Source organism: Lampris incognitus, chromosome 9, assembly GCF_029633865.1.
Source record: "Lampris incognitus isolate fLamInc1 chromosome 9, fLamInc1.hap2, whole genome shotgun sequence".
Taxonomy (NCBI): Eukaryota; Metazoa; Chordata; class Actinopteri; order Lampriformes; family Lampridae; genus Lampris; species Lampris incognitus.
Window position 1 is genome coordinate 17,416,856 of NC_079219.1, and position 20,278 is coordinate 17,437,133.

General features: G+C 43.9%; 1 protein-coding gene across 1 annotated transcript in view; it reads left to right on the forward strand.

Annotated features, from left to right (window-relative positions):
- Window positions 1–20,278, forward strand: part of sntb1 (syntrophin, basic 1) — an 85,630-nt gene that overhangs the window by 47,796 nt on the left and 17,556 nt on the right. Inside the window, exons 3-6 of the mRNA XM_056285767.1 lie at window positions 5,122–5,239; window positions 7,195–7,284; window positions 9,463–9,599; window positions 10,410–10,606. Of these exons, the coding sequence (XP_056141742.1) occupies window positions 5,122–5,239; window positions 7,195–7,284; window positions 9,463–9,599; window positions 10,410–10,606 (542 nt within the window). The remainder of the gene's footprint in view (window positions 1–5,121; window positions 5,240–7,194; window positions 7,285–9,462; window positions 9,600–10,409; window positions 10,607–20,278) is intronic.

Genomic DNA, 20,278 nt, shown 5'->3' on the forward strand with positions numbered 1-20,278 from the left:
TAAAATAAAGGTCCTTTAGAAGCCATTATGTCAGAAACAAATACAACCCAATACATATCCACAGACAGCTTTAAAAGAATAAATAAACTATATGATTACACTTGAATCATTAACAAAGTTGCTTAAACCTCCATGAGGAGATAAAGAGTTAAAGGAAGGTGAGAGATTAGTTGAATGTTGTGAAAAAGAAGAAGAAGAAGAAGAAGAGAAGAAGAACTGATTAGACAGGAGAGGAACCAAATAGAGGAGAAGAGGATAACGGAGAAGACAGGAAGAAAGTAGGGCAAAGTAAGAGAGGAATGGATGAGTTGATGGAAGATAGAATGGGGAAGAAAGGAGGGAACAGAGAGAAACAGAAAAGACGAGAGAAGGGGAAAGAGATGTCTACAATTATCATTTTTATTCTCCGGATAGTTAAGTTTACAGTCTGTTTTTCACTGTCTGCCTTCATAGTGAGGATGTTGAAGTGGCATACTACAAACAGCCCCAGTAGATACATAGCATCAGTGAATTTATATCTGCAGAGTATTGCCTGTCTCACATACTGTTTTACTTTGTGCAAGGCGACAGTTTTCCTGGCAGTGAAGATGTACAGAAAGCTCCAGCTGGCACAGTTGAGGTTTCCTACCATAAGACTTCGACTAAAACTTGGAGGAGGCCTACCGGCTAGGTTTACTCAGCTCTATATAACCTTGATAAGTGTGTGATCTGGGCAGGTAGACAAAAGCACGTACACATACTGTTGGCCGGCGCTTTTAACCAAATAAAAATGTCTAACCATTCATCGTCCTGGTGCTGTATCATACTGATGTTGGTTAGCAATATTAACCCTTATATGGGCTTCCCATGTCATAGACTCCATGTTGTAAACACGCGACCAAATGGCAGTTTTCTTTTTAAATCTTCTCTGAGATTTCAGCTCATGTTTTTGAGTTGAGGCCCTCTTGGCCAGCAATCCTTGACTTTTTCTAAGTGAATGTTATTTACCATCTCATAAGGCTTCTACTACTACTACAAAAAGGAGGCTGGGGGCATCCGGGTGGCGTGGCAGTCTATTCCGTTGCATACCAGCACGGGGATCATCAAGTCGAATCCCCGTGTTACTTCCGGCTTGGTCAGGCAGCCCTGCAGACACAATTGGCCGTGTCTGCGGGTGGGAAGCTGGATGTGGGTATGTGTCCTGGTCGCTGCACTAGTACCTCCTCTTGTCTGTCGGAGTACCTGTTCGGGGGGGGGGACTGGGGGGAATAGCATGATCCTCCCAAGTGCTACGTCCCCCGGTGAAAATCCTCATTGTCAGGTGAAAAGAAACGGTTGGCGACTCCACATGTATCGGAAGAAGTATGTGGTAGTCTGCAGCCTTCCCCGAACTGGCAGAGGGGGTGGAACAGTGACCGGGACAGCTCAGAAGAGTGGGATAATTGGGTGGGTACAACTGGGGAGAAAAAGGGGGAAAAATCAAACCCAAAAAAAGAGGCAAAAGGACAAATTTACCACAGCCATTCGCTCTTACACAGATTAAGACACTATTGAGGACCTGTTTGCTATTTTCTTTTTCAAATCAGACAGCTGTTAGACTGTGATGTCTTACAAATTTGTATTATCCATGTGTAATAATAATAATAACTTTATTTATATAGCACTTTTCTTAATGATACAAAATGAAAAAGAAATAAGAAACAAAAGATTAAAAAATACAAAAGAAATAAAACCAGAGAGGAGGTAACAATAAATGAATAAGACCACATAGGTAGGAATAAAAACAGTATATATAAATAACATATATCGAACATTTCCAACAGCTTTCACAAAGAGATACGTTTTAAGACAAGATTTTAAAAAAGCTAGAGGCTTGGTTAGTAATGAACTGAACTTGTGATTTGAAGGCTACAGCGTATATTTGCAATAGAAGTTATAGAATTTAAATCAACTCTTGTTATAACGTAGTCATTTAATAATAGTACAGATATGCCTATATCATGACAATGCAGCACCACTGTGGTGTCTATAATGTGTTTGCCACACCAATGCAATGATATGTTACAGGACCTCATGATTTACGAATTCAGCTGTTTGCATGTAATAGATTCTTGCTTTAAACGTTCATTAAGGCCCAATAAGGAATTCATCTTTTTCTATTGAGCTGTTTTTGGTTAAATAGTCCAGCTATAGGCCCACAGTATATGCACTCTTTGACATATTAAATGCTATATATACACTCTGTGTGTGTGTGTGTGTGTGTAGGATCATTTACTTGCCCCATCATGGATAAAATCTGTCATATTTATATGAAAAGAGGCAGGCCTGCTATTGCTTTTTAATGTTATGCATTCCCACGATCTCGCTGTAGTAACATGTGTCTAGTCGCATTAGCTTTATGTGGTTGAACCGCCTTTTTGTCAGTACTACACGTTATGTCTTGAATCTTTAGCATCCATAACTCTCTGGGCCCACTTCCAGGAGTCTTTCTGTCTCGGTCTCAAGTACAAACAATGCCCTTGTAAAACCTCCTCTCTTTACAAAACACTGGAGTCCACACATCTGCCCCCAGCCCCGGCCTCCCCCCTCCTCCACCCCTCGGCCTCTCCTTAATCAACTCTCCTTTTACAGGCTGCGGTTCTATTTTTAACCTCAGCAAACACCTGGAGCTGATCTAGAGGGTCTCTACCACAGTCGAGAGTTTGATGGAAAAGACTCCGATTCATCACATTTACGGGGATTTTCCAGGTCACAAGGTGGTCTGAGAATAATGGGAGATGCAAAGAAAGCATCTTTCTAATCGTGAACACCCACCCTGGTCTTGTTGTCGCTAATATTTTGAGCCAGTAAGAGCACTTAGATACGAATGTGCTGTGACTAGAAGGTTGTGGTTTTGACCAGAAATAGTTTGTTAATGTTATCAATTCTGAACTGGAAGACGTACCTGTATTTTGTATACAGGCAGTCCCTGGATTAAGAACAAGTTCCATTTTTGAGTCTGTTCATAAGTCGAATTTGTATGTAAGTTGGAACAGCTACGTACAGTTCACATCTAACTTCAAGCAGTCAAATGTTTCTCTTGGTATATATTGTATCGAATTCAGGCGGCAGTCTGGGCACCGCCGCAGCCGGGACGCGAACCCGGATCTCCCGCACCACAGGTGACAACGTTAACCAGTCAACTAATGGGTCCAACCCATTAGCCTAGGGCTAGCGAGTCTATTTATCCGCGCATGTTACACTACCCCCCCCTCCTTTGGGAAGCACGCGCTTCAGCATATCAGCTCCCTCACGCCTCTGGGCGCACGCTGATGGCCTGTTTGATTACTACCTTTTTGCTAGTTAACTTAGATGCTTCTCTCGCTAGCTAACTAAATGTCTATTCTGTTTTGCATTAATATACTATCTTTGCCATCATCCCGGTCCCTAAGTCAGCCAAAACAACATGCTTCAATGACTTCAGGCCAGTTGCACTTCAGTGGCATCAAAAGTGTTTGAGCGCTTAGTCCTTTCCTACCTGAAGTCCTGTATATAGTCCCAGGTGAATCGACCATACTAAATTGTCCCTAGGTGTGTGTCTGTCTGTGTCTGATAGCCTGTCAGTCTGTCTCCACACCTGCTGCCCATTGACTGGTGGGATAGGCTTCAGCATCCCCGCGACCCTGAGAGCAGGATAAGCAGTTTGGCTAATGGATGGATGGATGGATGGATACTATCTTTGTTTGACCAAGCAAAGCTTCTCTCTGGTTGGTCTGCCAGAGAGGAAGTTCTGCCCATCTTCTCTGGTGGACCAACCACTGCTGACTGAAGTGAAACGTGTCATTTCCTGTCATGGTTTATATGTGCGGCTTGAAGTTTTTTTGGGGGGGGGGTGTCATACTGACACCATTTTTTAAATTGCAAATGCTCTCAGAAGCAAAAGCTGTGGTGATTTGAGAGTGAGCTGAATTGTTTTACCGTAGAGATAGATAGTAACGAAACTAACATTCGTTTACATAAAAAAGTTCTGTATAAAACCTCACTTCGGTTTGCAATTCCACCAGATTTGCCTCTGCATTTTCCTACTGTTCTCCTTTAAGTGTCAATGACCGTTTTTATTTATTCATACCTGTTCACTTGCATCGAGCCTTCTGGGAAAAATACAATGAGTTGTCAGTCTTCAAACATGGTCAAATCTCAGCATGGAGTAGGCAGTAGAAAAGAACTGTCATTGTCCACGTCTTGCGTTAAACCCTTCAATAAGCATTAATATACTTTCCTACTTGAAAGACGATTGCAGTATCCGTCTGTGTTGCCCCTTCATTGTGTCAACCTAAGAATGTTTTCCCCTTTTAAAATCAGAACCTAACAGTATCAATACTTTGAGAGAGCAGTGAGGTGTAAGAGAGAAGGTTTTTTTTTCCTCGTGAATGAAAGTTTAAGCAGCAGAGAGACTCCCCGAAAAAGAAACGGGAGCTTTGATGTGATAGGGGCAAACACAGTTGGGTTTCTATTGGCGTTCCTTGTTTTATTTTCTCTATAAAAGGAGAGTGGACATTGTGTTTTTTCCTTCAGCGGTTGGTCAGATTGCATCAGTTGGGATGGATAATATCATAAATTCATATTGTTACTGCAGTAAGAAACAACATTGCATCTGCATCGCAGGTGCTAAAATACAGTCATTTTAAAACGTTTATTTTTACAGAGCCGAGAGCCACAAGCCTCAATAACAACTTGCAGATGTACTTCTCGCAATCTTATGCTTACTCCTATACTTACTATGAGATTTCCTATGGAAATACATTGGGAGAGGCATAAGTTTGGCCTATAGATTAGCTTTTTTTTTTTCATTTTCAAGAATTCATATATAGGGTTGGTATGGAGTGTTTTCAAGGGTTGGTATGAAGAGGCCAGCTGAAAACATATAGAGAACAGAAAACGTCTGTTTTCTCAAGCCATTCAATATATTGAGACCAAACTAGATCGCTTGGTTTCTTGGTTGTGTGTTGCACATGACGTGAGCCAAAATATTGGTAACATTTATTTAAACTCAGGATGCAAGCCGAATTTTCTTTTATCCTTTCTGCGATAAAAAAAAAAAGTTTTATAAATCCTCTGACAGCAAAAAATGGAAATGATTTTCACCGTTATCTCCTCTTCCAGACAACTGGAGTTGCATTCCCCTGATGTGCGGCACACCGTGGTTCTGCGGTGCCCTGATCAGCCCTCTGCGTTGGCCTGGTTCTCTGCCATGCATACTGCCACCTTTGCTTTGACACAGGTCTGTATTTCACTTTTAAAGGCAAACAATCACAGTTTAACTTTACCTCTCTCTCTCTCTCTCTCTCTCTCTCTCTCTCTCTCTCTCTCTCTCTCTCTCTCTCTCTCTCTCTCTCTCTCTCTCTCTCTCTCTTCTCTCTCTCTCTCTCTCTCTCTCTCTCTCTCTCTCTCTCTCTCTCTCTCTCTCTCTCTCTCTCTAGATATATATATATATATAAAAGATAACCCTTTGTTAGCAGTCATAATACAAGGCGGTCTTCTGTGTGTCTGAAACATTGCCGAAATTGTGTAGAAAAGTTTCCATCAGGCGGCCAATGGTGCAGTGGTTAGCGTGGCCGCCTCACAGCAAAAAGGTCCTGGGTTCGAGCCCCGGGGTAGTCCAACCTTGGTGGGTCATCCCGGGTCGTCCTTTATGTGGAGTTTGCATGTTCTCCCCATGTCTGCATGGGTTTCCTCCAGGGGCTCCCGTTTCCTCCCGCAGTCCAAAGACATGCAGGTCAGGTGAATCGGCCGTACCAAATTGTCCCTAGGTATGAGTGTGTGTGTGTGCGGGTGTGGGTGTGGGTGTGTGGGTGCCCTGTGATGGCCCGGCGGCCTGTCCAGGGTGTGTCCCCGCCTGCCGCCCAATGACTGCTGGAATAGGCTCCAGCGACCCAGAGGGCAGGATAAGTGGTTCAAATAATGGATGGAAGTTTCCGTCATGGGGTGTCCGGGTAGCGTAGCGGTCTATTCTGTTGCCTACCACACGGGGATCGCCGGTTTGAATCCCTGTGTTGCCTCCGGCTTGGTCGGGCGTCCCTACAGACACAACTGGCTGTGTCTGCGGGTGGGAAGCCGGATGTGGGTATGTGTCCTGGTCGCTGCAATAGCACCTTCTCTGGTTGGTCGGGGCACCTGTTCGGGGGGAGGGAACTGGGGTGAATAGCGTGATCCTCCCACGTGCTACCTCCCCCTGGCGAAACTCCTCACTGTCAGGTGAAAAGAAGCGGCTGGCGACTCCACATGTATCGGAGGAGACATGTGATAGTCTGCAGCCCTCCGCGGATCGGCAGAGGGAGTGGAGCAGGGACCGGGATGGCTTGGAAGAGTGGGGTGATTGTCCGGGTACAACTGGGGAGGAAAGGGGGGGGGATCCCAAAAAAAAAAAAAAAAAAGTTTCCACCAATGGCGTGACTGGAGGTCAATTCTTGAACCACCATCTTTATCTGGCATTCGATGGCTAGCTGCAACAGCTGTACGTAGTGTTACTTCCATTTTCTTACACAACGTAGCCTATTTTGAAGTAGCCAACCGAAGGTGGTGGGAAATCCGTAAGGATTGTAGTTTTCACATTCATGTCAGTAGCGGACACTTTTCTGTAAAATTTCAGCAGCATTTCAGAGACACGCAGATGGAACGCTTGATACTATAATACTATATTAGTATTACAAATATACTGCATAGGGATAACGTTGAAACTCTTGAATGTTTCCCTTTTGAATCATCATTTTTTCTGGACTATAAAGGTTCCGCTTTGTTTTCATTATTAAGATTTGGATGAATCATTTTTTGATTTATTTTAGACGTGATAATTTGTGACAGGATGTGAAGGAAAGACACACTTATAAGTGATCTCATTAAATCTGTGATTTGCAGAAAGTTAATCAGTCAGCCATTGCACTCAATTTTCCCTTTTCAGGGGCAGCTCACAGTCTCTTACATATCTCCGTGCAGCGTCTGGCAAACAAAGAAACAATGCTGTCTCCTCCTTACTCACTCATGCTCTAAACCGTGTCACTTATATATACATACCAGCCACAAACAGCTGTTCATCAATGCCAGCATGTAACTATAGGAATGTAACTATGTAACTAATTTGATACTTACATTAGTATCGGGCCACTGAGAACTGCCCAGTTCTGATGGACCATCCAAGTGACCATCTGATCTGTACTATGAACACTTGTGTTACCACAGCGGGGGCAGGCAGAAGTCATCCAGAATATGAACAAGACAGGAATCGCTGGCAGCAAAGAGATCCGACACTTGGGATGGCTAGCCGGGAAGGTAGGAGTTCGTGTCCACTGGTGTGTTTTGAGTTTGTTTGCCTGTGAGAAAGCTGGAAAAAGCTCTTGTTATTAACGGAGCTCCTTATTTCTTATTTTCTGCCCCGCTGTCCTTTGTCAATTGCTGTGTGTGTGTGTGTGTGTGTGTGTGTGTGTGTGTGTGTGTGTGTGTGTGTGTGTGTGTGTGTGTGTGTGTGTGTGTGTGTGTGTGTGTGTGTGATTTCCTGGTAAATAATTGGGGAGACAAAAAGCCTTTGCCAATGAATGAAGAGGTCAGTATCTCTGGCTTAGTTTCAAAGTTTGTATGTGTGTATCTGATAATCTAAACTAAAGTACATGTACTTGCATGTCTGGCAAGTACACACAACCAAGTACCCACACGAGGCAACTCCCCCAACACAAGCACACGCGCACACACACACACACCCGAAAGTCTTCAGTTACATTTATGTATGTGTGATTACCCATGTTTGAACCTTGGGTAAAATGTATTACCATACCATATACCACAACATATGCTCATTCTGTTTAACAGCTGACCCTTGACCCTCTAAATCCTGAGATATGAGCGGCTGAGGGGGAGCTTCAAAGAGCAGCTTAGGATTCCATGTCTTGGCTGCTGATAAGCCTTCATAATGAGAATTTTGAGAGTATTGTGAAATGAAAGACATCACAATATGCAGTTAAAAAATGCATGTGGTTCTTTTGGAAAGGCAGGGCTGTTTCTTTGGCTTTGTGTCAGCGACTGTGAACGGGGAAAACATGGAGTCTGTTACCATCTTCTACCGTGCCTATAGAGTTTTAGGGGGAAAAAAATTGCAAAGGAATAACAATTTACTTGCTCACCATCCACCTTGATATTTCAGTTTTTTGCAATTTGCCTTCTGGTAAGATTGCTCACAATTCCCATGGAGGACTGAGATGCTTTAATCAAGAAGAGCTTTGTTGCAGCCCAGATTAGCTTGTAGTGTGTTTCTTCAGCACTGTTCTGCAGGACTTTGGAGTTAGATAGCGAGAACGACACACACACACACACACACACACACACACACACACACACACACACACACACACACACACACACACACACACACACAGTAAAAGAGAGACGGGCTGGTGTTCAGAAATTCCCATCAATCTTTTACTTTCTGTTGCTACCTAGTGATGATCAAGCCGCTGTTTACTAAACACAACTTTGTGGACTAGGTGACATCATGACGATGTTATGTAGACCATTCCTCTGTCATAACAGTTTCAATTTGACATAAATCGGTGGCTTTACCCAAATGAAATGACTAACTCTGATCTACCCACCCTGCCCTTCTTTAAACACCAAAGGTTTTTCTGCAGTTGCACTCGTCATTGAAGAGGTCACATCAGATGATGTGAGAGCGATAACGTCTGATCTTGCTTATCTGTGAATCAGGTTTTCTTAAAATGTCAATCTGTATTGGTCAGAATAACGTTTCTTTCAGGATTAACTGAAATACACATTTTGTTGTCTTTATCACACTGAAATGAGAAGGTGGAAAAGTATACAGCCTTTCCACAAATGCACTCAAGGGGTTGTAAAGGGGGCGACACGGTGGCGCAGTGGTTAGCACAGTCGCCTCACAGCAAGAAGGTCCTGGGTTCGAGCCCTGGGGTAGTCCAACCTTGGTGGGTCATCCCGGGGCGTCCTCTGTGTGGAGTTTGCATGTTCTCCCCGTGTCTGTGTGGGTTTCCTCCAGGGGCTCTGGTTTCCTCCCACAGTCCAAAGACATGTAGGTCAGGTGAATTGGCGGTACTAAATTGTCCCTAGGTATGAAAGTGTGTGTGTGTGTGTGTGTGTGTGTGTGTGTGTGTGTGTGTGTGTGTGTGTGTGTGTGTGTGTGTGTGTGTGTGTGTGTGTGTGTGTGTGTGTGTGTGTGTCAGCCCTGTGATGGCCTGGCGGCCTGTCCAGGGTGTCTCCCCACCTGTCGCCCAATGACTGCTGGAATAGGCTCCAGCATCCCCGTGACCCTGAGAGCAGGATAAGCAGTTCAGATAATGGATGGATGGATGGATGGATGGATGGATGGATGGATGGAGGGAGGGTTGTAAAGGATCTGTGCAGGTTTACTTGAATAAATTTCACATGCATTTGGCCAATATTCTGCCACTGTTTGTTTCTGAACATGTCTTTTTATTTTGTTTGCAGACGGAGAGTGAAAAACAGCATTGGAAGCCCGTGCTAGTGGTGGTGACAGAGAAAGACCTACTGTTGTATGACAGCCTACCGAGAGGCAAGGAGGCCTGGCATAGCCCTGCACACACCTATCCTCTCTTAGCAACACGGTAGGGCTACAGACACACGTGCATGGACACAAAATATATTTACATGGGCATCCGGGTAGCATAGCGGTCTATTCCGTTGCCTACTAACACGGGGATCGCCGGTTTGAATCTCCATGTTATCTCCGGCTTGGTCGGGCATCCCTGCAGACACAATTGGCCATGTCTGCGGGTGGGAAGCCGGATGTGGATATGTGTCCTGGTCGCTGCCCTAGCGCCTCCTCTGGTCGTTCAGAGCACCTGTTCAGGGGGGAGGGGGAACTGGGGGGGAATAGCGTGATCCTCCTATGCGCCATGTCCCCCTGGGGAAACTCCTCACTGTCAGGTGAAAATAAGTGGCTGGCAACTCCACACATATCGGAGGAAGCGTGTGGTAGTCTGCAGCCCTCCCCGGATTGGCAGAGGGGGTGGAGCAGAGATCGTGACGGCTCGGAAAAGTGGGGTGATTGGGGAGAAAAGGGGGGGGGACAAAAACATATTTGCTCATTCATGCAGGTGCCTGTGCACACACATAGCTAGCAAAAGAGAGAGAGAAAGAATAATGAGGATCAACCCAGGTTATTGGTGCTATGCTATATGTGTGCTTTGTGTTTGTTTCGTTGCTCTTTTTTTTCCTCAGCTTTGTTGAATGTTGGAAAGCCTCAAAGAGTATGTAGACCATGTCCCACTTAAACTCTCTATGTAAACCCTTAGTAACAGTTATCTTTTCAGTAAAATGGCAGGTCTACCCTACTCAATCAGTGGCAGGGGAAACAAAAGTTTGAAAGTTTCTTGTGTGTGTGTGTGCGTGTGTGTATTTTTTTTATTGTACAGCCTCGTCCATTCTGGCCCTGATCGGGGATTTCCACACTCTAGTACAGAGCTATCATTTGCCACACGGACGGGCACACGGCTGGGCATCGAAGCCCACTTGTTCCGGGTTGAGACCACCAAGGATCTGTCCCTGTGGACCAGGCACATTGTCAATGGATGTCACGCCGCAGCTGAAATGATTAAGGAAGTCACTACTAGTGAGTAATGAATCACCTCATACTCTCGTTCTCTCTCACTCAGATATAGAAGAGAACTTTTGCATCACTCAAACGCTGTTAAGTGGATGCAGGGGACCACAAACTTACAAACACAGATGGTTGAAAAGAGAACACAAGCACATGTAGGTGAAGTCAGCCACAGTGTGCTGCAAAGTGTGGCAGATTGAGGCTGGTATCGCCATGCTTTACACAGGACACATGACCAAAATGGCTCGTGTTGTTGCCTGTTGGAAGATGAAGATTGTTGTAGCAAAAATACACCACAAGCTTGGTGATTTTAAATGACTAAAAAACTGCAAAGGAAGCAGATCAATAATGCCCGAGGACGTCCAAGTCGTTATGTCTCGTTTGGTTTTTGGACATCAGAGACCCATTTTTAAAATTAATGCATTGATCAAAATATTGAGGCTCACACACACACACACACACACACACACACACACACACACACACACACACACACACACACACACACACACACACACACACACACACACACACACACACACACACACACACACACACACAATTGGTTAGGTGTTTAGGAAAAGTAGCTCAGGAGGGAGAGCAGGTCGTCTTGTAACGGGAGGGTTGCCAGTTCGATCCCCGGCTCCTCCCGGCAAAAATGTTGAGGTGTCCCTTAGCAAGACACCTAACCCCTAACTGCTCCGGTTGAGCTGGTTGTTACCTTGCGTGGTTGGTACTGTGTATGAGTGTGTGCGTGTGTGGGTGAATGTGAGGTATTAATTAAAAGTGAAGCTGTTTGAGTGGCTGTTGCGGCTAGAAAAGCGCCGTATTAAATGCAGTCCACTGACCATTTAAAGGGGTTTGTGATACTATTTGATGGCCGTATAGAAGAGAGAGACAAAGCTATTTATAGAATGGAATGCCTCTCAGCGTGTGTGTGTGTATGGGGGTGGAGGGGGTGGTGGTCTTTGGTACTGGCTGCCCTGGGAATTCCGATGGTATGTCCCTCTCCGTCTCCCCTCCCTCTCTTTCTCTCCATCTCATTCTCTCATTGCCTCAGTCTCTCGTTCTCCGAGCACAGAATGTTCTGGGAACTCTCCATCTTTCCCATGGGTAACTCTTCTCTCTATCTATAATTACATTTTGCCAAATTAAGTTGCAATTTGGATTCCACTCATGGATGAAACAGGTGGGCCAGAGTATCCTCACTAACAACGCAGATGATATATGATGTTAGAAATGTCCATCCTCTGCCAGTTCTGTCTCCAAATGATTTAATGATCCCAAATAAACAAACAAACAAAAATGTCTGCACATATGCTGTGTGTGGGCATTAACTATGATTAGCAGACATCTACAATTCTTAGTTTGTATCAAACAGTCCAAGGCTTCAGATAGTGTCCAATTTCCTTTTTGATACAGGAGCGTTGCCATGACAAAATCGTGTCTGGACTTTGTTATATAAATTACTATAGACGTAATCTATTATATTCTAATTGGAGCACCGGAATCAACAGATTAAGGATAATTGCACCAATCAAATTGAGCTATGGTACAGATAGTTTTTTGTGTTATACCATTTGGAGCTACGTAGTATGAATACAAGTGTGAATTAAACAAGAAAGAAGAGAAAGCAAGCCACTTTATTTTGTCATTGTACGATTACAATGAAATTTGTTTTCTGTATTTCAACCCATCCGATTGGTAGGAGTGGTGGGCAGCTGTAGCACCCGGGAACCAACTCCAGTTCTTCTTTCCATTGCCTTGGTCAGGGGCACAGACAGGAATATTAACCCTAACATGCATGTCTTTTTGATGGTGGGAGGAAACCGGAGCACCCGAAGGAAACCCATGCAGACACGGAGAGAACATGCAAACTTCATACAGAAAGGACCTGGGACAGCCTGGGGTTCGAACCCAGGATCTTCTTGTTGTGAGGCAACAGTGTCATGCCGAATGTCCAGAATAACTGGTCAGGTGGCATGGTGGCCCAGTCGTTAGCACTGTTACCTCACAGCAAGAAGGTTCAAACCCGAGGCCATCCCAGGTCCTTTCTGTGTGGCGTTTGCATGTTCTCCCCATGTCTGTGTGGGTTTCCTCCGGGTGCTCCAGTTTCCTCCCACCATCAAAAAGGCATGCATGTTGGGCGTCCGGGTAGTGTAGCCGTCTATTCTGTTGCCTACCAACACGGGTCTTGCCAGTTCGAATCCCTGTGTTACCTCTGGCTTGGTCGGGCACCCCTACAGACAACTGGCCGTCTCTGTGGGTGGGAAGTGGTCGCTGCAATAGCGCCTTCTCTGATCAGTCGGGGCACCTGTTCAGGGGGGAGGGGGAACTGGGGAGAATAGTGTGATCCTCCCACGTGCTACATCCTCCTGGTGAAACGCCTCACTGTCAGGTGAAAAGAAGAGGCTGGCGACTCCTCATGTATCGGAGAGAAACATATGGTAGTCTGAAGCCCTCCCTGGATCAGCAGAGGGGGTGGAGCAGACACCGGGACAGCTCAGAAGAGTGGGGTAATTGGCCGGATACAATTGGGGAGAAAAAAAATCACAAAAAGAAAACATGCATGTTAGGGTTGGTCCCCGGGCACTGCAGCTGCCCACTGCTCCTACACAATAGGATGGGTTAAATGCAGAGAACAACTTTGTTGTAAGAATACAATGACAAAATAAAGTGGCTTTTTTTCTTCTTAAAATTGACACTATCACAGTAAATTCTAGTGTTACATCAACTCTGAGAGAGTTCACTTTGATACTATGCTGGTGTTTATTTTGTCCCAATCTTTGCAGTGTTAAAATAACTCTATGTACAGTTAAAAGATAATTCTGCTTAACACCAGAAAGTGTTATCAACTTGCTACGCTGGAGTATAGAGTTATATTTCAACACTGTTAAAACTACAATGAACTCCAAAAGAGTGTTAATTTCACTTAAATTAGAGTCATATGATTTACACTGAATGGTTTGGTGCAATGTTGATTTACATTAATAAGTCATTACAGTGTTCAACTGATTGAATATTATTCTCCATACTGAACCCCATGACCTCTAAATAATTAACACAGTTGTTTGAACACTTCATAATTTTTCAAAAGGATATTCACATTTCCACGCTCTGTGAAAGTTTGTAATGAAATGAAATCCTGCACACAAGATACCTGTACACAGCAATGCAAGTGTGACATTAGCAAATATGACCGAGACACAAAATAGACGTTTCCATCAGAGTTGTCAGAAAATTGTCAAAAGGTTTTGTGATAAAATAAACCAATACTGACAAGAAGAAATGGGCTTGATCACTCCTCTATACAACATGCACTGAAATGGCATATACAGCAATATAGGTGTGATAGTAGCAAATATGACAGTGAGGCACAATAAGGATGTTCCCATTAAAGTTGCAAGAAGATTGTTTGTCAAAAAGGTTTGTGATGAAAAAAACCATCAACACTCACAAGAAGCGATGGGCTTGATCGCTCCTCTATACAAAATGCACTGAGATGGTCATCAAAACCCAAAATTACCACTTCACAAAGTAGAAAATTACATTATTTTGAACATAGGCATATCAGATTGAAGGCCACAACAGACAAATGAACCAACATGATAATCATTGCCAAAAAACTTTTTTTTTTTCCCTGCTTTTTCTCCCCAGTTGTATCAGTTGGCCAATTACCCCACTCTTCCGAGCCGTCCCGGTCTCTGCTCCACCCTCTCTGCCGATCCGGGGAGGGCTGCAGACTACCACATGCCTCCTCCGATACATGTGGAATCGCCAGCCGCTTCTTTTCACCTGACAGTGAGGATCAAAGAAGGTTGAATCAGTTCACCAGGATACAACGTTTATTGACAGATACGTTTCATCACTCAACTAAGTGACATCTTCAGTCTGATTCAGTCTGATGAACTGATTCAACCTTCTTTGATTTTCTTAACTGGATTATTGAGCATGCATCACGACACTGACAGTGAGGAGTTTCACCAGGGGGACATAGCGCGTGGAAGGATCACGCTATTACCCCCAGTTCCCCCCTGAACAGGCGCCCTGACCGACCAGAGGAGGCGCTAATGCAGCAACCAGGACACATACCCATGTCCGGCATCCCACCCGCAGACACGACCAATTGTGCCTTTAGGGATGTTCGACCAAGTCGAAGGTAACGCAGAGATTCGAACCTGCGATCCCCGTGTTGGTGGGCAATGGAATAGAACGCTTTCCTACCCAGACGCCCCTAGTTGCCAAAATATTTAACCCAGCTAGTTGTATAAGCATCAAAATGTGAACTCAGCTCAGGACCCTGACATATCACCTCATATCTCTCTAAATTACACACCATCTCAATATGTGTTGGTCCATGTTCATATCTTGTAAAATTAGGTTTCCCAGCAAAAAGCCGTGTGTGATAGTCTCACGGACATTTCTGAAGTTCTTAATTGAGCATTTGAAAAAATTATGTTTAGCCTAAAACCTCATGCACCAAACATGAAGGAGGGGCCTATTTGTCTAATACAACGAGGATAGTGGACTAAAAAATTGTGCTTCAGTAGCAGTCTTTTGTTTGGGAATACTGTCTTGAAAAAGTGAACTTGAAATGTCGATCTGAAATTAGATGCTGAAGAAAACAAGACCTGCCGTCGGTTACACAAGGAGTGAAAACAATATAAACAATCTGAAACAAAAGTAATAGCAAGTGCCAGCCACAGAGATCACAAAAATGAGGCGTGTTGCACAATAAACACCATGCCTGACTTGCAATTAAACCAAGAACTTTGCTTTCATCCATTTTCAAGGCAGTTGGCTGATTTTTTTCTTTCAAGGTATAAGTAATTGAAAGCGAAAATCCATTCCAGCAAATCAGTTAGGTTAATTGTCTTAGTATTAAACAAGCGCTGATAAACAAGTTTCAGTTTATATTGTGCCACACTTTCCAAAATATCATGCATAATATCCGGCGCCAAGTTGTCACAAGTATGGTAGTATATATGGACATGCTCAAATTTGTTGGTACTCTTACAGCTCATTGAATTAATGCTTCATTCCTCCTGAAAAGTGATGAAATTAAAAGCCATTTTGTCATGTATACTTGCATGCCTTTGGCATGTCATAGAATAAAGCAAAGAAGCTGTGAAACGATGATTATTGCTTATTCTACAAAGATATTCTAAAATGGCCTGGACAGACTTTTTGATACCCCTTAGAAAAGATAATAAATAATTGGATTATAGTGATATTTCAAACTAATTAGTTTCTACAATTAGTATTACACATGTCCAATCTTGTAATCAGTCATTCAGCCTATTTAAATGGAGAAAAGTAGTCACTGTGCTGTTTGGTATTGTTGGGTGCTCCACACTGAACATGGACCAGAGAAAGCAGAGGAGAGTGTTCTCTGAGGAGATCGGAATGAACATAATAGACCGGCATGGTAAAAGGTAAAGGCTACAAGACCATCCCCAAGCAGCTTGATGTTCCTGTGACAAAAGTTGCAAATATTATTATTAAGTCCATGGAACTGTAGCCAACCTCCCTGGACATGGCCACAAGAAGGAAATGGACCCCAGATTGAACAGAAGGATAGTGCAAATAGTAGAAAAACAACCAAGGATAACTGCCTATTCTGGACTATTCTGATGTGGCCTTCTACGAGTCTTGAGCTGAATCCTATCTAACATCTTTGGAAGGAGCTGAAACCTGCAGTCGGGAGAAAGTGCCCATCAAGCCCGAGACAGCTGGAGCAATTTGCTCAGGGAGAGTGGGCCAAAAGGCCTGTTAACATGTGCAGAAGTCCCACTGAGAGCTACAGAAAATGTTTGATTGCAGTGATTGCCTCTAAAAGGTTGTGCAACACAATATTAGGTTAAGGGTCCCATCATTTTTGTCCATGCAATTTTCATTTGTTCTGTTAGCATGTTGACTAAAAAAAAAAATCAAAAGCAAAGTGTGATTTCTATGAAATATGGAATAAACAACGGTGATGCCAGTTACTTTTGTCATTTTCAAGTTATTTTAGAGAAAATTGTGCATTCTTCGTTTTTTGTGGACGGGTACCAACAAATTGAGCATGTCTGTAAGTGCATTAAACAAGCAATCTTTCTTCAGACCAAAGTAGATGACAGATATTGATTATCTCTTAAAAGTGCTGCAGTGCTCAGAATGACGTTGTTTAGAAGGAAAAACAACACCAGGTTGATCTTCAGAAAAGATCCTTTGAAAAGCACCCCTCTCTGCTCAACAAAAATAACAGAAGTATGTTGCACTAAACGATTCAACTAATCCAAATAAACTATGCAGTGGGAGGTTGCCTCCTGTGATCTGTACAACCCTTCCTCTCAATGGGTTATCACATACTAGGGTAGAAACACAACCCATTTCCAAACACTACAATTTATCGACTAGAGGCTTAAGGATGGCATCAGACCCATCAAACCATATTTTTTACGTCATCTATATGAAAAAGCAAAAGAAGTTGAATGTTCATTAATACAGGATTAAGTCTTGAGGGAATATTTCTCAAAATAAAATGCATGCAACCAAGTTTGTGGATTCCTTTTTGGGACCCAAAGGATTAGCTGTCTCGAAACCATTGTAGTGCAGCTGAAGCTGTAAAGTGTTCTTCTCAAACGCAAATAACCTGTTACTTTTAACATAGTCACCGTCACAAATACGTATCTTCATAAAAGTCATCTTTGTTTTCTTTTGTGTGCTGAAAAGCCTCCGATATGACTTTTGTTTCTGAACATTGACTGAATAGTTTTTAGGACTGGGACATAAATGAACTTATCTGTAACAGGAATCTGGCTGTATATCCCAGTTGTTCTGTTTTGTCTAACATCAGATCGAACACCTAGAACATATTCTACTGGTTGGACAATTTGCCACTTGTCTCCAAAGTACCTTTGCCGTTTAGCTTCTGTATTAAATTTTGTCAGTGGATTTTCAATGGAACGGAAACATCTCTCAACTGTCTCACAAAGCTCTGAAGCTCTGACGGACTTTACTGAGAACAGCCTCCTTTGTTTTGGTTTGTATTTCATCAACCAATTCCTCAATTGACACGACTACTGCCTGAATTGTGCTATGAGCTACATTTGTAGCTTGTAACTGTGCAACTATAGACCCACACATATGATTCAAGTTAATCTCAGACTCAGTCACAGAACAGCTCTGCTTTATCAACCCTCCACTTTCATCCTCATTACTCAACTCCAGATCATTGTCAAAGGTGTGCGGAACCCCAGCACGACAATCACATCTACTGTGTAGGATGTGATTGTCGTGCAGAAGCTGTTAGAACAGGACAATGCTATTGACAGAATTTTGTACCATAGATTATACCCTGGGGAAGCCACACCTAGTCTGTATTGTTTCCCTAAGATACTACACAAACAGATCCCCGTGTTACCTCCGGCTTGGTTGGGCGTTCCTCCAGACACAATTGACCTTTCGCAAAGTACCGCCCCAGAACGGTGCTTGTCCAATCCTACCTTAGCAACGGTCTGTCAAGCTTTCAAATACAACAAAATGCTGAAATGGTGTGCCTATGGGATCTGCAAATTGGATACTAGATATCTGAAAAGTTTGGAGAGGGTGTAATTTTCTTTCCCTTCCCGAAACCCAGAACGCAAGAAGCGCAATGTCGGCAATAGATTTCGCAGTATAGCAGACCCCATGGCCAGCTTAATCCATCCAAAATCAACAAAAATACCTGTCTGCTCCAAGCTAAGCTTGCTAATATGTTAGCTGTATTAGCTATCAATAATAGCTGGTATTACTGTTACTTTTACCCACACAATGCGCTGATGTCTTCCTTCAGGTTTTGGTGTTTTCCAGCTACTTCCTGGATAGTTCTGAAATGCTTGACGGGCATAGCAACAGTAGCTAAAGGGGGCGGGACTTTGCGAAAGGTCAATTGGTCGTGTTTGTGGATGGGAAGCCAGATGTGGGTGTGTGTCCAGGTCGCTGCACTAGTGCCTCCTCTGGTCAGTCATGGTATCTGTTCAGGGGGAGGGGAAGGGGGAACTGGAGGGAGTAGCGTGATCCTCCCACGCACTACGTCCCTCTGGTGAAACTCCTCACTGTCAGGAAAAAGAAGCAGCTGGCAACTCCACATGTATCGGAGGAGGCGTGGTAGTCTGCAACCCTCCCCGGATTGACAGAGGGGGTGGAGCAGCGACTGGGACGGCTCGGAAGAGTGGGGTAATTGGCCGGATACAATTGGAGAGAAGAAGGGGGGAGGGGGGGATAAAAAATATACATAAACAGGATGTGCCATTATGGCCTATTGTTCGTATGATTAACTCAGTGATCTATAACATCTCTAAGTTTCTTGCATCTATTCTTAATCCATTGGCAGGCAGTAATGAACATCACATTCAGAACACTATGGATTTTGTGGTTAAGATGAGGGACATCATTATGGAGAGGAATTAAACAATGGTCTCTTATGATGTTAAGTCTCTCTTCATGTGCGTTCTTGTTGATGGAAGGAGTGGAGGTAGTCCATATGAAATCAAAAAACGACCCCACCCTTAGCAATAGGACCACCTTCAACACTGACCAAGTGTGTTTGCCCCTGAAACTGTTTCTTCAGTCCATGTACTTCACATACAGAGGCAGTACTATAGGCAGAGGCATGGCTGTGCTATGGTTTCCCAGTTTTATCTGTAGTGGCCAATTTGTCTATGGAAGAAGTGGAAAAGAGGGCTCTGATGTCCTATCCAGGGATACCACCTAGCCATTGGTTCAGATTTGTGGACAATACCTGGGTTAAAATTAAATCTCAGGACATACCACATTTCACCGACCACATTAACTGTGGACAACCACATCAAGTTCACCAGGGTGGATGTGAAAAATGGCAGGTTAGCCTTCTGAGACTGTGAAATTGCAATTGGTGATGGGGGACATTTGACTGTTGACGTTTACCGTAAACCAACATATACTGATCAGTACTTAAGGTTTGACTCTCATCATCCACTGGAGCACAAACTAGGAGTCATCAGGACACTGTACCATCACGCTGACAACGTTCCCACCGACACAGCGGCCGGGGAAGGGAGAAATCCCACATTAAACAGGCCCTGGTTAAGTGTGGTTATCCTAACTGGGTGTTTGTCAAAGCCAGGAAGATGCACAAACAGTGCATCAGCTGATCGAAGAGAGGAGGACGACAGCTGCCTCAGCATAAACCAGTGGTGCTTCTGTATGAGGCAGGAGTGTCAGAACAGATGAGACGCATATTTTCGAAACACTGCGTCTCAGTTGCTTTCAAACCCCAAAACACACTGCACCAGAAATTGGTTCACCCCAAGGATCAGGTACCCCTGTACAAACAGAGCAATACAGTGTACACTGGTAAGTGCCAATAGGATTGCCGTGACTTGTACATTGGGGAAACTAAACAGACACTGGTCAAGAGGATGGCACAACACAGGAGAGCTAACATGTCAGGCCAGGGCTCCGCAGTCTACACCCATCTACAGGCCAGTGGCCACTCTTTCAAGGATGAGGATGTGCACATCCTTGATAGGGAGGAACGCTAGTTTGAATGGGGAGTCAAAGAGGCCATATATGTTAAGAGGAAACGAACATTCCTGAACCAAGCGAGGGCTAAGAGTACATTTGTCGCCGTCTTACAATGCTTTGATTACAACTATTCCCCAATCCTCTGTGAATAGTACA